The sequence below is a fragment of the Lonchura striata genome, chromosome 12 (assembly GCF_046129695.1).
Source record: "Lonchura striata isolate bLonStr1 chromosome 12, bLonStr1.mat, whole genome shotgun sequence".
Taxonomy (NCBI): Eukaryota; Metazoa; Chordata; class Aves; order Passeriformes; family Estrildidae; genus Lonchura; species Lonchura striata.
Genome location: NC_134614.1, coordinates 15772084 through 15791139, shown reverse-complemented (window position 1 = coordinate 15791139; position 19056 = coordinate 15772084). Strand labels below are relative to the sequence as shown.

Sequence of the window (19056 nt, the reverse complement as noted above, 5' to 3'; positions counted from 1 at the left end):
GCAGCACCAGTGCTGACTGTTCTCCACCAAACTAGAGTGAGCTGATGGTCTGCAGAGCACAGTTCCAGCTCTGTGCCACCCTAACCAGGGAGTGAGGAGGAGGAGCATTCTCAAAACAACCAGTTACCAAATTTTCTGGCAATTCAGGAGATCAGCTTCACTAAAGAAAGCACCTACCGCCTTCAACACATGTCAAGTTTATCATGACTAATGCAGTTTATTAGAAGTTAACTTAGCTCTTGCTTTTCTTGACCTGTTTTTTACTAATACACAGTCTTTACCTCAGGCAGGATGGAAAAACACTCACGCTAGCCACTCAACATTTTCACTCCTTTATGTTTAATTGCTTCACTATGAATTCCAAGCTCCTGAAGTTTCCATCCCTTGCCCAAGGAGCTCTATGACATTCTAAGTCCTGATTCCAAACCTTTATTTGAGCCCACATTCCAGTACAACTTTGGCCCTCCTATAAGAGACCCAAAAGAGGACTCTAAATAGCCAGCCTGGTCCTGCTGAAGCAACCCAAGGCACTCAGCCTTCCAGGACCAGTTATAATAATTGGGGTTTATCCATGTACTTTGCTTCTGTGATATTAACCAATGTTTTTCCAATGAGAAACATATCTCTGAACAGTTTAGGCGGAGGGCAGGCGTCAGAAACATCGAATCTGCCTACACACAGGTGGAGCTTAGCACACATACGGACCAAGGAGTGACAGGTACGTGGGACAGCAATCCCCCTGAAAGCCCAGAGTGGGGTCCAGGGCTTCAGCAGGAGCCGGGAAGTGCCCGTTTCCATGCCAGAAGGGCCAACGAGACCGTGGTAAAAGAACTCTCCCCCGGATCAGAGTGATTCAGCAAAGACGCTGGAGCTAACCCGTTCTGCCTCTCTCCCCGCTTTAAAGTGACCCGGGAGTGCACGGCCCGACCCCCGCCCCGGCCGGAGCCCGGCTCTGCCTGCTGTGCCGCGGGCGGCAGGAGCCGCTCCCCGCCCGCTCCGCGGCAAAGCCCGCGGTCCCGGCCGGGATCCCCGCCGGGCGCCGCGGCTCTCACCCGGGCATCCCCGCCGCGCCCGACCGGGAACGGGACCCGGTACCGCCTGTGCCAGCCGCACCCGAACCCGGGGCCTCCGCTCCGTGCGCCCGGCCGCGCACGGCCCCGGAGCCCGGCCCGGCTCCTGCCGCGCTCGCCGCCCGTCCCGCCGCGCTCCCGTCCGCAGCCCCGCCGGGGCAGCCCCGGGCTCGGCCCCGCGCCCCGCGCCCGGCCCGGCACTCACGGCGCAGCTCTCGGCGCTGAGGCGGAGCCCGGCGGCAGCAGCGGCGGCGGGGACGGTGCCCGAGCCCGGAGCGGAGCCGCCGGCGCGGGCGGGGACGGCGCGGGGGCGTGTCCCGGCGAGCCCCGCCCCGGCGGCCGGGGGCGGGGCGGCGCGCCCGGGCCGCGCGTTCCCGCCGCCCACGGGGCCGCCCGGCGGCTCGGGCGCGTCCCCGCGCGCGCGTCCCCGCGGGGCTGCGCGGGCCCGGCCGGGGCCGCGGGCGGGGCGTTCGGGCGCGCGGCCCCGCGGGGGCCCCGCGCGCCCCGCTGCCGGAAGTGGCGCAGGGAGGCCGCGCGCCCCTCGCCGCCGTTCGCGCGGCGCGGGCGCTCTCGCGAGAGGCGGGGGCGGGGCCGGCGGTGCAGGGCGAGAGGACACGGGCAAGATGGCGGCGGCGGCCCTGCGGCACCTGGCGCTGCGCGCCCGCCCGGCCCCGCACGGCCGCGGCGCCGGCACCCCGCTCCTGCGGCTCCCGCAGCGCCGGGGGCTCCGCCTCTCCGCGCCCGCCGCCATTCAGGTAGCGGGGAGCGCTGCCGCCCGAGCGGGGCTCGCGCCCCTCAGAGAAGGGTCTGGCCCCGGGGCGGGCGGGCGGTGAGGGGACTTCGGCCCTGGGCCGAGGTGACTCCCGGCGTGTGGGGAGCGTGTCCCCGCTCAGCCCGCCTGTCTCGCAGGTGACGGTGCGGGACGCGCTGAACCAGGCGCTGGATGAGGAGCTGGAGCGGGACGAGCGCGTCTTCCTGCTGGGCGAGGAGGTGGCACAGTACGATGGCGCCTACAAGGTACGAGGGAGGCGTTGGCGGACAGGGAAGGGGCCTCAGGCGGGCGCTGACTCCTTTCTCCTGCCCTGCAGATCTCCAGGGGTCTCTGGAAGAAGTACGGGGACAAAAGGGTGATCGACACCCCGATATCCGAGGTCAGGCTGCCCTCTCTCCTATCGTGGTGATCCCTCCATCAGCTGCTCCCTGGTGCTTATCCCTTGGTTTTCCTCTCTTTCAGATGGGCTTTGCAGGAATCGCTGTTGGTGCTGCTATGGTTTGTACATTTGCATTTCTCTACTTCTGGTTTTAAAGGTTAAACTGTTTTTATGTCAAATAGCATACTTCATGCTTTTATGTAAAAAAACATATTTCAATACATTTAATAGGCAGGGTTGAGACCAGTGTGTGAATTCATGACGTTCAACTTCTCCATGCAAGCGATCGACCAGGTGATCAACTCTGCTGCCAAGACCTGTTACATGTCTTCAGGATCCATCTCTGTTCCCATCGTCTTCCGGGGTCCCAACGGCGCCGCGGCCGGCGTGGCTGCCCAGCACTCGCAGTGCTTCGCCGCCTGGTACGGCCACTGCCCCGGCCTCAAAGTCGTCAGCCCCTGGAGCTCGGAGGATGCCAAAGGGCTGCTGAAAGCATCCATCCGGGATGATAATCCAGGTGAGCCTGGAGGTCGTAGCAATACCTGGCAGCCGATCCTAAGGAATGGCTGGTTTTCCCCACAAAAACAAAGATTGGTTAAACCTTAAAGCGCTCAAGGTTGATTGGCTGCAGGTGTAGGGTGTGTAAAAAGACACAGAGGGATTAATGCTTTCCCTCCATGCTAACAGAGTGATTTTGTACTGCTGCACAGGCATCAACCAGGAAACCTGGAAGCATTTATAAATCTACCATAAAGGGTTTAAAAAGGGTAAAGATGAGTTAGGAGGATTATATTATTATATTCCTGCATATATAGTGCCTATATAACTCAATTTTATAGATCATGAAATTTAAATGATAAATTCAGAATGTCCTTTTTTAAGAGCAGGGCAACCTTTGACTTTCATTTTTTCACAAACAGTAATTAAAAGTTTGAAATCTTTCTAAAACTAGTGACTGTACTGTCATGTACCAAAAGTAAAATAGCTCACCTAATTTCTGAGTAGTTTTAGAAGTTTTTTAAAATATTTCATTATTGAAGTAAAGACTTAAGATTTACATTTTTTAAAATTCCTTCTGTAAACATAGTCCTCACTCCCTTGTTGCCTGGGTGGGTTTACTGTCCTGAGCTGCAGGACTGTTAGTGGTCAGTGCAGGCCTGTGCCTGCAGGTGTACATGCTAATCCAAGTATGTTTCCTTCTAGTTGTGATGCTGGAAAGTGAATTACTCTATAGTGTTCCCTTTGAAATGTCTGAACAGGCACAATCAAAGGAGTTTATTATTCCCATTGGAAAAGCTAAAATAGAAAGGCAAGGTAAGCTGAGAATGCATTTGTTTCCTTATTAATTGACATGCTTGGAGACTTTCTAACCTTTGTCTGTTCAGGGTACTGCTGTCACGGGGCAAAGGAAAGTATTTCAAATATTCTTTTATCCAGTAGTGTGGTTTCGTGTTCTGTTGCCCTTACAAGGAAATATTACCTGATTGTCCATCTCTCAGCTTAAAAAACTCCATAAAGGATTTGTTCTGTAATATAGATTGGGTAGTGATGGCTCAAACAGTTTTCTCCTCACCTAAGTATGTGATTTTGGTCAAAAATGCAAAAAGAGATCATTGTAGTGTTTCAGCCCACTTGTTCATAATTTACCCCTGAACTATATGAACTTTTGAATAGGATAATCTGAAAACTATATTAAATTCAAGGGCAAAATTTGTGTCTTAACATGACCCTTCCGCTCTTCATGTTATGTCTGGGCTCAGTATTTCAAATAAGAACCTTAAATTTGGAAGTGAATCCTAATGCTGCCTTGAAAGGAGCCTGGTCTAGAAAAAAACTTAAAATCTCAAGAGATTTTTTTTCTACCACTTGTGTCTGTTGTAGGAACTCATGTTACATTAGTAGCACACTCAAGACCCGTTGGCCATTGTTTGGAAGCAGCTGCTGTACTTTCCAAAGAAGGTGTAGAGTGTGAGGTGAGTGGGGTTTGGGTTACTTTTCTATATCCCTGAAGTGGGGGAAAAAAAGTTCTGCAAAACTACAAGTGTCTTAATGCTTGCAAGTGCCTTGGCAGCATGTGCCTTTCACGTTTCTGAGTTAGGGATCTTTGTCTTTGGAGTCAGAACAGCTGAAAGTGCTGAGGGGCCCTGTACCCCAGCCGAGGTGACTGAAGGCTCAGCTCAGAGCCAGGATCACACTCTCCCTCCTCCCAGGTTATAAACCTGCGAACCATTCGGCCGATGGACATCGAAACGGTGGAAGCCAGCGTGGTCAAGACAAACCATCTGGTAACCGTGGAAGGAGGTTGGCCCCAGTTTGGAGTAGGAGCTGAAATCTGTGCCAGGATCATGGAAGGTACTCAGTTTCACAGCACATTGATCTCATTCCCTATTCTAAATCCTGATTATTCTTGATGAAGCCAGGCAAAAGCAGAGTTACAGGTAACATCAGACGAGCTGGAGCTGTCTCACTCTAGAGATTTTCATAGGGTGGATGACCAAACCCCAGAGTGCATGAACACAAACAAGCCAGAATGCTGCCTTCTGGAATATTAAAGCTTCAGGAACAAAATTGTTTAAATAGAGTAACATTCAGAAATGGAATCAAGATAAAACCATAATACTTGGCAACCTGACACTGTCTTCTGTTTCAGGACCTGCCTTTAACTACTTGGATGCTCCAGCTGTGCGTGTCACCGGTGCTGATGTCCCCATGCCTTACGCAAAAATCTTAGAGGATAACAGCATACCTCAAGTGAAGGATATAGTATTTGCAGTGAAAAAAACTTTGAATATATAAGTTGTAAATAGATGTTTTAAAATCCTGCTCTACAAGGCATTCTTGGTGTTGGGCATGTTATATGCATAATTTCTGTTGTGTAAGCTCCATGATCTTTTGTACAGTGGGGAAAGTATAATGACCTCCTAAAATATTTATATAGGGTAACCCCCCAAGCCACACTTCCTATATGCAATGTGGTAATGCTTGTTTGTTCAACAGTACAGCTGGGTTAGTGCTACTGTTTGTGGAGAAACCCTGTTCTAAATTTAGAGTGAGGGAAAAATCCTGGTTTTGCTTGGCTTGTAAGTACCAGAGGCGCTGTGTTGAACCTGCTGCAGCAGTGATTGAGTGCAGAGCTGCAGAGAGCAAGAGCAGGCCTCGAATGCTGTACAGCTGCAGGAGCCTGAGGTTGCAAGGCTCATTAAAGAGAAATGATCAGGCTGATCACTGAAGCCCAGCCCATCAGGACAGCAGTTCACTGCAACTCTGAGCACAGGCTGTGGCAACCCAGAGGCTGGGTTCAGAGATGATGGCTGTTTGAAGAGCACTCTGCAATGCAGAAAGGTTTCTGAACAAGAGCTTAAATAAAGATCCTGAACCTTTCCACTATGTGATGGGAAACAATACCTAATTTTTCTTTACTAGGTGCCACATAAGGGAGAAGTAAAAAAAAAAAAAAAAAAGTGCCCAGATGCTTTGCTTTTACTACTCGAGATTTTTTGTGGTTTCTTTTTTTTTTTTTTTTTTTTAACTCCCCACCTGGGCTGACAACACCACACTCTTGCTATAGTTCTTGCAGTGCAACATGAGTTAGTTTATTCAGCTGCACTGAGCCTAGGCAGCAGGTGTGTGGGCTGTGTATGAAGAGATAGGACACGTTCAGAGCAGCCTTTTGGAGATCACTGCATCCCAGGGAGCTCTGCCAGGCTTCCCTCAGCAGATTCTGGTACAGAGGGAAAGCTGCCTTGAGGAGCCTGTGCAGCAGGGTCTGCTCTGCCCCTCAGGTAAATGTGGGGAGAGGGTCTGTAAGCAGACAGAAGAGCTTGGGTCCTATTTTCGAAGAGCCAGGAATACTTCCCAGGGTATTTCCTTTAGCAGAGGTGCTGCTCAGTTCTTGGGAGGTCTGGCTTGGAGGTTGAATCCCACTGGAACATATCCACCACATGCTGCTGAAGGAATTCCATTAACATTTTAATAAAAATGACTGAATATCACAGGTTACATGAAACTTTGTACAGACATTCTCTGCATAGTAACAAACACTGATGTACTTGAATTTAAAAAAATGGATTATCTATAATCCTTTAAAGTGCAATTTGTTTAAGGTTTTAAATCAAAAAGGATCTTTCAATAAAGTTTAAATGATAGAATTAACTCAAAATAACTTTTCATTTAATTAAATCAACAATAACATCCCAGTGCCCTATAGCCTCCCACTTCAACTGCTTCCTCATTTAAAAACACTTTCCCCTGGAGCTGCAGGTAGGATGTCCATTTAAACAAGCTTCATGAGACAGCATTTTAACTCCACCAGCAAACGTGGTGGGAATAAGATTTAATTCTCCAATTCCCTCACCTGTGCAGTACATTTTAAGGGTTGGATTATGTAAAACATTGTTGACTCCATGCAGCAAGAATTAAGATGAGTTACAAGTGCATGAAAAGAGTTGAAAAACTGAGCAGACTAAAACTACATTCCTGTAATTTGAAAAATGGGGTGGAATGGAGCTAGCAAAAATGCATTAATTTACCATCATCATGGTGATTCCTATTTTCAGATTTTTTTTATTCAGCTGTAGAGGAGTTGCTGTACCCCTGAAACTGTAGCTAGAGAACACAGTTCTTGCAGCCAGGTAGAGACCAGAGTACTTATGCCAGCATGGCAAAGCAACTCGGGCAGAGCAGTGCTGTTCCCCAGGAAAGCTGAAACCCGGGAGAAGGGAGCTGCAGCTGCTGTGTGCTGGTGGGTCCGTTGCTGGTCAGGAGGGTCAGCACAGGAGGGGGAGAGGGAATTGAATCCTGGAGTGACCAATGGCCTCAGCTGATCCTGGGAGCACTGTAGTCGCAGGTCTGTGTTCTCTTCAGAGTTCCTTTCTGGAAGTTTTGAATGGAGCTGAGCAAGGCTCCCCGGCCTGCGCTGACCTCGGGCCGCGCCGCGGGCGCCTCTGTGCTCGGGGGAGGAGCTGCGGGCGGCGGCGGAGGCAGGGGCGGCGCTGGGGGGACGGACGATGCTCCTGAGAAGGTGGGGAGAGAAGGTGCAGTTTGATTATGCCAGGGATGTCCTGCCCCAGAGGCCTGCGGCTGCTTGGCTGGATTAGTCCCATCATCCCCTGAATGCCAGTGGAGTGTGAGGAACAGAACAGATGGAAAATGCCGAAGTGATCAAATCCCTCTATCTGCAGGTGAGTCATGTCATCTGAGATGCCTCTGAAATGAAGCCTGAAGGGCCTCAGGACTCAGATGTAAAACATGACTCATGTGTGATCATGCACCAAGGAAAACAGAGATTGCTGAATGGGACTTCCCAGATTCAGCTTCTCCTTTTTGTCCCTAGTGAGGCAGTTTGTTCTTTGGGATATGAACAGTAACGAAGACTGGAAGCAAATTTTACTACCTGTTCTTACTTACATAACTCACTTGACATTCCTATGAATGAAGAATCACATCACTGTAGTATCTGTGATGAACATTTCACTTGGCCAGATTATACTTCAGTTCTACAGTAGTAACTGCAGATAGAGTTTTCTGGAAGTGTTTTACACTTCCAAAGTTCTGTTTGACTTTCTCCAAGTATGTTGTAACACATGGTTGCTTTGACAGACTAAATGAATCACAACACTGTCACACACACCTCCAGCCTGTCTCTCCTGTTCCCACCAGCCACCCTTGTACTCTGTCCCTTGCTTTCTATGCCAGCCACATCCACTTTCTGCTTCACATGCAACCTCAGCCTCCACGTCCTGACTCCCTGGGAAGCCAGAGCCCACAGTGGAACATGCAGCTGGTCCAGCAGCAAGGGCCTGCATGGAGCTGTTTCCTGGCAGTTCCCATCCAGGCAAGTGGCTTCCCTTATTTACCCCAGGCACTCTGCCAAGCACCCTGATCTTGTGCAGCTCTGCTGCTGCACATTGCAGCATCACTGCTACTCAAGTCAAACAATAATGGGCCTATCTTGTCTCATATTTTGGAAGGAATAGGGTCATAATTATTAATATCCTGGTACTCAGCAGCGAATCTGAACTATCATCAAGAGCATGAGTTATGCCATAGGAAGACTGAAGAGACAAATTACACCTATTAACACTTGCTTCCAGTAGCTCTGACCTACAAAGAGGAATATACTGGTAAGTAGCAAGAACTGTGATACTGGGCAAGGTAAAACAACATTAAGGCAACCAAGAGACTGTTGTTCCTGAAGTAGAACTGCTTGCTAGAAGTGAGCAAATTCAAGTAATTATCTAACTTTTATGCCACTCTGACTCAAAAGAGATTTGATGAAGGATAAAGCTCAACTACAGAAAGCAGACAAAAGTTCTCCATGCTCCATTTGTCTCTCAATTCCTTATCAACAATTGTTTTTAGACTAACAAGTAACAGTAAAAACAGAATTGCTGTTATTAAAACAAGTAGTTATACTAGATGAAAGACATAATTCAAAACTCTCATTTTCTATCCGTACCGGTCTTTGAAAAAAGACTTTTCACATATGAGAGCAAGCTCAAAATGCAGAGTATTCACATAAAGCATTCAATTTTGCCAGTGTACATTTATATATGCTATGACTGTAGCTCTTCCAGCTCTTCAGGAGAAATTCTCATTGGCATGAAAGCCTTCTGTGAAAACAAAGCTTTGAAGTACACATTGAGCTCATCTTCACTCTCTTCCTTTCCAGAGGAAAAGTCCTAATAGAAATACCAGAGATCAACTGAAACAGTTTAATCTACCTGTTGCATGTAGATCAACTGCTTTCTGAAGTAACCAAGACTATACACAATGGCAGCACAAACAAATAAATTGCATACTGGAGCCTTCTAACTTATACAAATCTGCTTTTGACACTTGCCAAAGATGTACATCATTTTACTGTTTGAAATGCTGACAAAACAATCCCAGCATTAGAGTCCTGTTTGTCTCGTGGATGGAGGCCAGGAGAGAAAAACTTGGCCAAAGGAAGAACAAGACCAAGAACAGTCCAAGTACCCATTCAGTGGTTGAAGTGGTCAGGGCAGGACCCTGCACCAGCCTACTTCCAAACAGATCAGGTAAAATGCTGTGAAAGCACCAAGAGCAGCTAATCACAAAAGAAATGGCATCAAAGAGATGCAAGAACTGCAGAAACAAAGACAAGATTTTTGTCTGGAATTACAAGGTGAGGCTGAAAGAGACCATGCAAGTAGTTGCACAAGATGCAATAGGGAATGACCATAAAGCAGTGGCCAGGGAATACAAATACAGTGGTAACGTGGTGAAAGAAGGCACATGTTTGACACACAGAGGGCAAAAAAGACACAAAATGCTTGGATCACTAAATATTAGTAGCCAAGATTCCATGTGTTATCTTCAGCTTTTGGCCTGGTTATTTTACAGGAGTAGAAAAGACACGGAAGTGGGGGCAGAGATCACCTTTCTTCCTGGAAAATTGTTAAATTCCTCAGGACTCACTATTATTGAAATTGAGCTGGTGACAACATCATGTGGTTAAACTCTTGGGAAACTGATAACAGAGAATTACACCCTTACACTTGAGCTCTGCTGTAAGACATAAATACTTGCAGGGTTCAGAATCTCACTAGCTATGGGCATTACATACTGAACCTGTTAATTAAGAGCATGATTCAGAAATCTTCAAATCCATTCACTTCAGTTAGGTCATCAACACCAAGTTGTCCTTTCCTTCTTGATACAAGTGGTGCAAAAGAAATCTTAGTTCACACACATGCATTCATATACATTTACATCTACAGATGAAATTGTTCTGCCCTACAATTAAATATTTTCCTCTATTTGCTAGAAAAAACATTTGACACAAGTGCTTAGCTATCACTAGGCCCTTCCAATACATATGTTGAGGGACGTTGCCTGCAAACACACATATTCATTCATGCAGTTTTAAGAATAAAACACTCAAACAAGAACTTACCAAGGGTTTTTACAGGGACATTTTTGTTAAAAGAGTGTGTTAAAAGGAATAGGAAGTAAATCAGATGCTGTAAACTTGATGCCTGAATTGAAACAAAAACTTAATTATGAATTTAAAGTGACAGCAATTGTGCAAACAGCATTAAAAACTTGGCTGAGAATGGGATGTGAACAAAGAAAATAATTTTAGTGATAGTTTTTAAAGATGCTGTATTTCATTAAAATAATCTGTAAGAACATTCAGATTTTTTTCTTCCATTCCCTCCCAATACTAAGCAACTTCAAGATTTGCATCCAACTTTCCCATTCAGAAACAGAGCATCTTTAAAGAGATAAATCAGCATTAGCTTACTTTTCTGAAAATTCACGTTCAAAATGATGCATGCTCTATTGAAGACAGCAGAGAAAAAGAGAGGACACAAGTTAATCATCCAGTTCTCGTGTCAAAGTAAGAAAAACATACTGTTAGCTGAAAAGTTAGTACAGAAGTCAATACATTCTTACTCACTGACAAATATTAGGACAGTAGATTGACTATTTCATATTACATTTACAATACTTCATTCAATTCTGAAAAATGAACCACCATTTTCCATGCTCTAAACATTATACTTGATCAACAAATACAACATACATGCTTTCAGTTGCACATGCCATAATTCAAGCTCTACAGGATTAATGTGCATTTTGAGAGATTTAGAAAGAAATCTGCAGGAAGATTAGCCACAGAAGACAAAATCCATTCAGTTCAAGAAACACTTCCTGCTGTATTAACACCTGTATTCACACTTGTGGTCAGAGACTCAGGAAAAGCATTTCCTACAGCATTCCAACTGTTTTACAGGAAGGTGAGGGGCAGGAAACATGCACCATATGGCTGTCAATGAAACATATGTCATACTGAAGGATTCAGAACAACTGGCACGGAAAAAGATTGTTAAGTTTAATTCTTTAACTATTCCTGCAGAGAAGTCCAGAGAAGCAAAAGTGACACTCTCCAAATTGTTCTCTGTTGAAAGATCTTGCTGCATCTTACGGGCTTATCTGATTAAGAAAATATTCAGTGAAATTTTAAATAACCCATACCACACTGTTCTGCACCCCTTCTGATCCTAGCCACTGCTCACAGCCACAAAGAAAATGAATGGTTTTTCCCAGCAGAAGCAAAGAATTGTGGAGGAAAAAAAAAAAAAACTACACTGGGAGAATGTTAGAAACGCAGGATGTTACATTAGAGTCACTTGCCTGACCTAACAATGTATTTCAAATATGTTATTTAGCCAAATACCTGCAACACCACCAGCCCAAAAGGTTCTCACCAGTGAGAAGAGCCCATAGAGCCTACATCTCCAGAGGCACCTTTCCCCTCAGAGCAGGCCATGCTCTCCGTCCTGCAGCTGCAGCTGCCGTAAGACAGCGGAACCCAACCATGGTTTTATTCCTCAGTCTGTTTTCCATCAATTCTCCCAAGCACTCTCCTGCAAGCCAAGCCTCCCAGGGCTTTTGTTCAGGGACAAAGAACCTCTCAACATGTGAGCAACCCCCTGCATGAGGTTCCTTCCCAGGGCAAGTCAGCCTGGAGCCCGTTCCCCTTTGGACAGTGTCTCTCTCTGCACACACCCACACTATGTATGACCAGTTACAGGCCAGGATGAGAGCAGAAGCTTCTCTTGAGGGCACTTTTCTCCATCAGCCTTAGTTTTGCTGTGGTATTGTATCAGCAGGATGCTCTGAGAGGCCCGAGTTCTCACACAGCCATACCAAACTAGACAGACTGAAAGCTTCAATGCCTTTTTTAGAATCATCTCACCACACTGACACCCACGAGCAATTTTGGTACAGAGGTAAATATCCTTAGTAAGTACAAGGAAATTAGAAGAGAGAAATGCAAGCTACAGATGCATCACTTGTCACAAACAAGGTCCTGCCATGGGACCAGTGTGTCTTTCCTCAAGGCAGTAAAAACAGACTTGCTTAGAACAGCTAAAACTACAACACTGCTGGTGAAAAAAAAAATCTAGTTTTCTCTCAGAATTAATATCTGAAATTTCTTCTACAAATTCTACTCACAAAAGCATTCCTGAACATGTGACACTTGGCTTTACACCTCATAAACAGCATCCAAGCCACTGGCTCACTAAGGCACCTCCAGTGTGAGGATGGGTACAAGCACCATGTCAGACAGGGCTGATCCCCACAAGTCATGAGGAGCACACTGCCACAAGACAACCAACAGACACACTGTGACAATATGGTTTGGACTGAGACAAGCTTTGAGCACCAACCTGAGCTATTTTGATCCACATCTGCACATAAACCTGCATCTCATGCTTAAAACTTGAAAAAGCTTTCAACCAAGTTCCAACAAATCCAAGTCAGAACATAACTAAACAGCAGTTTTATAGGGGAAAGAATGCTTTCTATACATCTGTCCATTTTGGAGCCACATGTCAGCTACATCCTTATGGAAGCCCTGGCAGGATTGGCAACAAATTCTCTAGATCACAGTCAGTGCATCCAGAGAACAGCACTGTTACTGTGCTACACAGTAACAGTCATTATCTTGCTTAGGTTAACCGGGTTAGTTCCTACCATACACACTTCTCATGCCCTCAACTTGAAGGAGAAATTACTAATTTGAATTTCAGCATGACTGATTTGAATTACATCACACAGACTGCAGTGTCCTTTGAAAGACTATGCACAGCAAAGACAAATTTGATTTCATTGCTTTGGTTAATGACTTGTGCTATGGAGAAAGTCCCTGGGACTAAAAATCCTATGGCAAAAGTCACCATAAAAAATGGCAATGCCATGGGCTGCTTCCCCTCTAGAAATGTATTCTGTTAATATCTTTTATTATTAATATTGGCCAGTGCTCCTCTTCCAGTCTTTTAGACTGAAGCATATCCACTACTGCTCAATATTCAGATTTGTAATTAAACTTTCACAGTATTTCTATTGCCCACTCAAGCAGATTCTTCATCACTTCCCACCCCTGTTTTAAACATTAGCAAAACTCTCTGCACAGCCACCCAGTAAACTGAAAAACAGAACTGGCCAAAAATAATAAAGATACTATTTTTACCCAAATCAGTCTTGTTTCTAGATTTGTTTCTACAAACTCTACTGGGTTATCAATGGTGTGTAGCAGAACTGGGGAGATTTATGAAGCATAAGCCACCAAATTTGTCACACCTAAAATTCCTGAAAATAAATCACAGCAGTACAGGAATAAAAAGAACAAAGAAACAAGGGATGGACAAGCAGTATTTCAGAGTCAACAGACCATTAACACCAAAACAAATGCATACTGCAACATGAGGCCCAAAAAAATGCCTGGAAAGTTGCAATGTGGGTAGGCCTGGAGTAATACAGACTTTGAAGCAAGCAGGTACACCCTGGGTAAATCATGTCATGTGTATCTCAGAAAGGTTATAATTACAAAATAGGTTCTCTGTGACCTCAAAAAATAGCACATGCCCACACTCAGGCTGCCACAAGGTAACTGACATCTCGGTGCTCCATCCTTGAAAAACATCATCCCTTGATCATCTTGGGAATAACACCACCACTGAGGGGCAGAGGGGGTAAAAAACAACATAAAAAAGATAAAAACTGTAATGATTCTTGAACGTACCTGCTGTGGAGGGTGGAGTGGGGGATGATGGAGATGTTAAAGGGGAACTCGCCCCAGAGCCTGCTGAATAAAACAACAGTCAAGTAACTACAGCTGTGACACAGCAGTTCAACACAGACAGGACAGATTGCTAGAGGCAGGCCAACTTTATTGACTGAAAATCTAATCCTCCTTGCACATCTTAGGAAATATACTCACTCATAGCAACAGTGGCTTTACAGTAGAGAGTATGAGAGAAGCCCCAAAGACATAGGAAATGCACCCAATATTTCTCAGTGGGAAACATTACTGTTGCTTAGGCTGTTAAGTACATCATACAAATTCTGTTCACATTAAGAGTTGTGCCAATGCATGGGTGGCACCCCATCTCTCCTAAGAGATAATATTCAGTCAGTTGCTGTATTCCACAACAAGCTGGTTTTGGACACATTTTAGCCAAAAAAAATCGACTCTGGTAATCTGTTCATTCCATAGTACCAACCACACCTTTTAAATGAAAATTTGTCAAAGACTCTGTTGTTTTAAAAATTGGCACTGAAGGAGCAATTCATTCATCTTAACACCTTACTATGTAATACAGATCACCAGAAACTCTCTCTGAAGACTGCATTATTTAATGGCCCATTACTTAATGGACATTGTTGTTATTCAACTCAAATATCAAACACAATGAAGAGACTGATAATTTTTTTCAGGAATGGGGCATAGAAGAGAGGAGACATTACTTTAAATTAGGCAGCTGAAAATATAAAATTGACAAGATTCTTAAGCCCTCAATTTTACTTATTATTAAATACCCAAAACAGTGGTACCAGGCTTTGATAGTCAAATATGTGAAGTGTTGGTAATCCCAAATCTTTTCAGAGTGAAAATGGCAGTAATAAGAACAAAACTGACATAGCTGTGCAGAAGCAAATTCCTCTCTCTGTAGTTACCTGAGTTATTTGAGTTGCTGTATTTGGCTGAGTGTTCTTCCCCACTTTCATTGGCAGACCGCTTTGACTTCTTTAAAAGGGAGCAGAGGAAATGGAAGATAGGAATGAATAATCACTTCTATGGCAAGAATTGAACTGACACACAGATTTGTAACAGCCATCCACTGCATCACACAAGGTTTTTCAATGCTCAGCATCCCCTTCCCCACACCCAGTACACGCTGATGTGGTTACAAGAGCAGCAAGGCTGTTTTGTGCTCAAATAACTCTAGCCAGGCCCCAGGGAACTCCAGTGCCCCCTGACCACAAGGGAAAGGAAGGAAACTGAGATACACACAGACACACACACACACACACGTCCCTCCCCAGAAAAGAAGAGGAATGCAGACAGTGCTGCAGGCTCCAACACCTCCCCAGGGAGTAGGACAGAGCAGAGCATCTGGGTGTGAGCTGTTAACCAAGACTGGTCTCATCCAGCAACCTCAAACGGGCTGCACCAATATACAAGTCAGCTACCACTGTAACTTAAATTTTTAGTAAATCTATTCCCTAGCTAAAGAAGTGAAAACAACCAGGAAGTAATACAGAAAAACATAGGAAGGAGTACAGTCATGTACATATGGCTAAACCTGTTCACGGTAAACATTACAAAAATAAACACATATTTTTCTGTGGAAGAAACCTATTCAAAGATTGCTTACTTTTCGTGCCAAGATCTTCCTTTTCTTTTTTTCTTCTTCAGAGCCATGATGAGATTGAGCTCTTGTCAACCTTCTGTGCTGGTGAATCTGCAAAATTAAGGAAAAAATAGAAAAAGACCATAGTAGAATCTCAAATGTTTGAAAACAATGTTTGGGATACAAGAAAACACACTGTAGTCACTATGCATGCTTGGATTTCCTTTTTCATTTCTAGCCTTTCCTTCTGGTAGAGATGGAGACTTGTACTGAAGTTAAAATGATCCTCTAACTTGGGAGCCACTACCTGTGAAACTGCATCTCTTAAAATAGTGAAATTCCATACAGTTAAGAGCTGTGATACAACTCCTCATATTGCATTTCTGGGAAAGTAAATCTGCTGGTGAAAGCCTTTACTACTCAAAATCACTTCTGAGTAAAAAGTCACTTTCTGCATGTAAAACGTCTGTAGGAAATAAAGAAATGTAGACATTACCAATTTCTGTTCTTCTGTTAATCGCTTTTCTATGCATTCCTTGGAGATTTTCAATGCCTCTTTTAGCTTAGTAGGAATCTAATACAGAATGGGGAACAAAATCATAGCACAAAATGTGATAAAGGAAAGCACAACTTCACTGATCAAAACTCACCCACCATACATCTGATGACATTTCTCATCTAAAGCCCCAAGATGTGACATTACTCCTTTAGTGAAACAGAAAGAAGACTCTAGATGCATGTTTTTCTACTCCAAATCTAGCAACAGATCAGCAGGGACAAAGAAACACCAAACCCTGGAAGGGATACTCTAAAGGCAAGGACAGATAACTACTTTGAGACTCCAGACACATCCCCAAATTTCTATGAGGCCGACAACACAAGACACAGGGCACAAATCCTCCAGGAGAAGCACCCTGGGGCAGCTTCCAGTGGGACCAGATGTGCCCCTGAAATGCCCCAGTGCTGGAGCTGGCAGCAAGGTGCTGATGGTCTCAGGTAGCAAAACTGGCTTCCACAAGTGCTTACAGTGTGTTTCCTCTCACTGCAAGGGACCTGCAGGGCTCAGAGCCTCTGCTCAGCCAGAGCATCACCATCAGTCACACAGATGGGCTCCATCCAGTTCAGCAGCTGCCCTTGAACACCCCTGGGTCACATCGTGCTCCCCTCTAAGGGAGGGGACAACGTTCCCAGGGACAGTTCTCAGGGACAGTGTGGCAAAGGAATGCAAACACTGATGGCAACAGCCATAGAGGCAAATAAAGCCAGCTCTCCTCAACCCCTTCTGCCAATCAATATGTAACTACCCCCATCCTGGCACTTCCACAAACATCAGCAAATCAGTGTTGAACTCTACCTTAAACTGTGGTTTCTCTGAGTTTGTTAGCAGGACGTCGCTGAATAATCTGAGAGTTGATAAAGAAAAAGAAAAAAGAGGAATATTATCCCCAAGAGACAGGAAAAGAAAATGAGAATACTATTGGTACTGTTCGCTTACTTACTGTTCACAAGGGTTGAGGACAGAGAAGCAAAAGGGAAAAGAGGGGTTTACTCTTTTTCCTTTTGCTTCTCTGTCCTCAACCCTTGGCCACAAATTTCTATGTACTGCTTTTTATTTCTAAGCACTGCTGTAGGATTAGCAGCACCCAACCCTCAGAATGTAGCCACTACTTACAGCTGAGAAAACTGGTTTGTGTGAGCTATTTTGAAAGTGGATAGAACATGTACAGTTATCAAAGGCAGAGAAAGGTCCCCCCAAAAAAAGAATACCTTTTCCTTAAAAGTGTATGGATTCTTTATTAGAAAAAAAAAAAAAAAGTCCAGGGACTTTATTTTAAATTTCATCTAAACAAAATCAATGCTCTTGTTAAAAAACTTCTCTTAGCACAACCCTTGTCCTAGAATTAACAAGGAACATGTGAAAGATCAAATGAAATTAACATTTGAAAATATCTGCATTCTTGCCTGTCCTCTACAAAAGGCAACTAAAGCAAATATTGCAATAGTTTTGCTCTCCCCTCTATGGTATCAGCAGAAACACCATAAGTGATTAATCCTTTTCCATTCAAAGCAAAGACACTAGAGGGCAATGGTAGTCTGAAAATAAACTGGTTAGCCCATTTCAAGATACTTCGTGCTGGAGAACATACTAGAAAACTGTCACAGAATACCTCAATCCTGGCTCCAAGATAAAGATTTCTGAGTTGCTATTCACTATGGAAAATTATCACGGGCTATACTAGAGAAAATGAATTCACATCTAGAATCAAGTTAATTCAGGAGAATGAAAAATTTAGAAATAAAGCAAATTTCAAAATACTTCAAAAATCCATGAAAGTTCATCCTTGCTTACAGGACTTTTTGACCTTTTCATATTACATGTTCTTCTAGTTATAATAAATATGTATTTAAATTATATTAATTGCTGTAAATTACATTAATTGCATTGCATATCTGTGTAGAACACTTTTGTAAAGAGTACTGGTATGAAAATATCTAACATATCAAATGCAGCTGGGCATAGACTGTTTATTCAACATCTTTAAACACCTGTGTATTTCAATATTCACAGAGTTTTCCTATATTGTTTCTACCCTGCTTACATTGCTCTCTTTACCTCACACCTTAAAAAGCAAAGGAGAGGAGAAAAAGGAATTGAAGGCTGCAGTGACTCTTCCCAACTAAGAAATCAGAACCTCAGAGCAGGCTCTAAATGCACTGCAATCTGTGCTGTGAGATCAGACCCAGATTTAGGTATGGACAATCTGCCATTGAGGAGGCCCCAGCTTCAGCATCTCACATCAAGAAATAATGAAAGAACCTCCCACCAAAACTGTGGTTCCATGCTCAGCATGCTGGTGACATGCCACAGCATGGGGACAGCAATTTCCTGGAATGCTGTGCCAGCAGGCAGGGTGGCACTGCAGACAGGGGTGGTCCCCACTCAGTGGCACACAGACAGTCCTCCCTTCCTGCATCCTGGCCTTGTCCCCATGCCTGCCCTCATCCCTTCCTGCAAACTTGAAGGGCAGCCTGTAAGGAAATTCATTCTGTCTATGCTTCAGAGAACCCCTAAGCCAGCCCTGCAAGAAAACAGACAGAACCTTCATACTACATTTCAGACCCAGAGCAGGTCTAAATGTCACTGCTGAGCAAAGCAAAAGATGTATTTTGCCAGTCCTAAGTGAACTGATAGCAAAATCTTCTGAAGTAGGTCTGAAGGGAGCATGCAAAAAGACTCCTTTTTTTAAATCCTTTAAATCAATCTGTACATGATCTCAATCATGCTTGCATTACTTGAATGGCTGGATAAATTCAAACCCTAAATAATTAAATGAAATGCATATGTAACAGCTCCAGCACACCGAGAGGCAAAGGAACGTTAAACATTCATATGAACAAGGGATGGGTTCTATAAAGCCTATCAACTTCACTTGGGACACACCCCTCAGAGATGGAGGAGCAAATCTTTCTAAAGAGGAACAAGAGCAGAAAGTTTCTTCCTCCTAAAATAATTAAAAACATTGCTATGAATATAAAACAAGTCGAACAGGACTTACGGCATCTGTAAGAGCCTTGAGACAGTTGGCATCCCATTCTTCAGAGCTTCACAAGTCAGAATGGACTCCAACACTGACACTACCAAAGAAAAAGTAAGAATGAACACAT

At 44.6% G+C, this 19056-nt stretch overlaps 2 protein-coding genes across 9 annotated transcripts in view; one reads left to right on the top strand and one right to left on the bottom strand.

Annotated features, from left to right (window-relative positions):
* Positions 1–19056, bottom strand: part of PXK (PX domain containing serine/threonine kinase like) — a 42984-nt gene that overhangs the window by 3825 nt on the left and 20103 nt on the right. The window contains exons 12-19 of one of the 8 annotated variants that reach the window (XM_021530984.2): positions 18948–19026; positions 16745–16793; positions 15887–15964; positions 15415–15501; positions 14714–14783; positions 13779–13841; positions 10491–10525; positions 7118–10221 (exon numbers count right to left, since the gene is read on the bottom strand). In XM_021530984.2, the coding sequence (XP_021386659.2) occupies positions 10509–10525; positions 13779–13841; positions 14714–14783; positions 15415–15501; positions 15887–15964; positions 16745–16793; positions 18948–19026 (443 nt within the window). In that variant the 3' untranslated portion in view covers positions 7118–10221; positions 10491–10508. Of the gene's footprint in view, positions 1–6177; positions 10222–10490; positions 10526–13778; positions 13842–14713; positions 14784–15414; positions 15502–15886; positions 15965–16744; positions 16794–18947; positions 19027–19056 lie in introns of those variants that run through there. The other 7 variants (XM_021530994.3, XM_021530967.2, XM_021530946.3 and 4 more) reach the window with 7 other exon arrangements.
* Positions 1665–6369, top strand: PDHB (pyruvate dehydrogenase E1 subunit beta). The gene is made up of 9 exons (XM_021530471.3): positions 1665–1825; positions 1980–2087; positions 2159–2221; positions 2305–2340; positions 2453–2738; positions 3425–3535; positions 4103–4194; positions 4432–4573; positions 4872–6369. Exons 1-9 carry the CDS (start codon positions 1694–1696, stop codon positions 5015–5017), a joined length of 1116 nt encoding a protein of 371 aa, XP_021386146.1. The 5' UTR covers positions 1665–1693; the 3' UTR covers positions 5018–6369.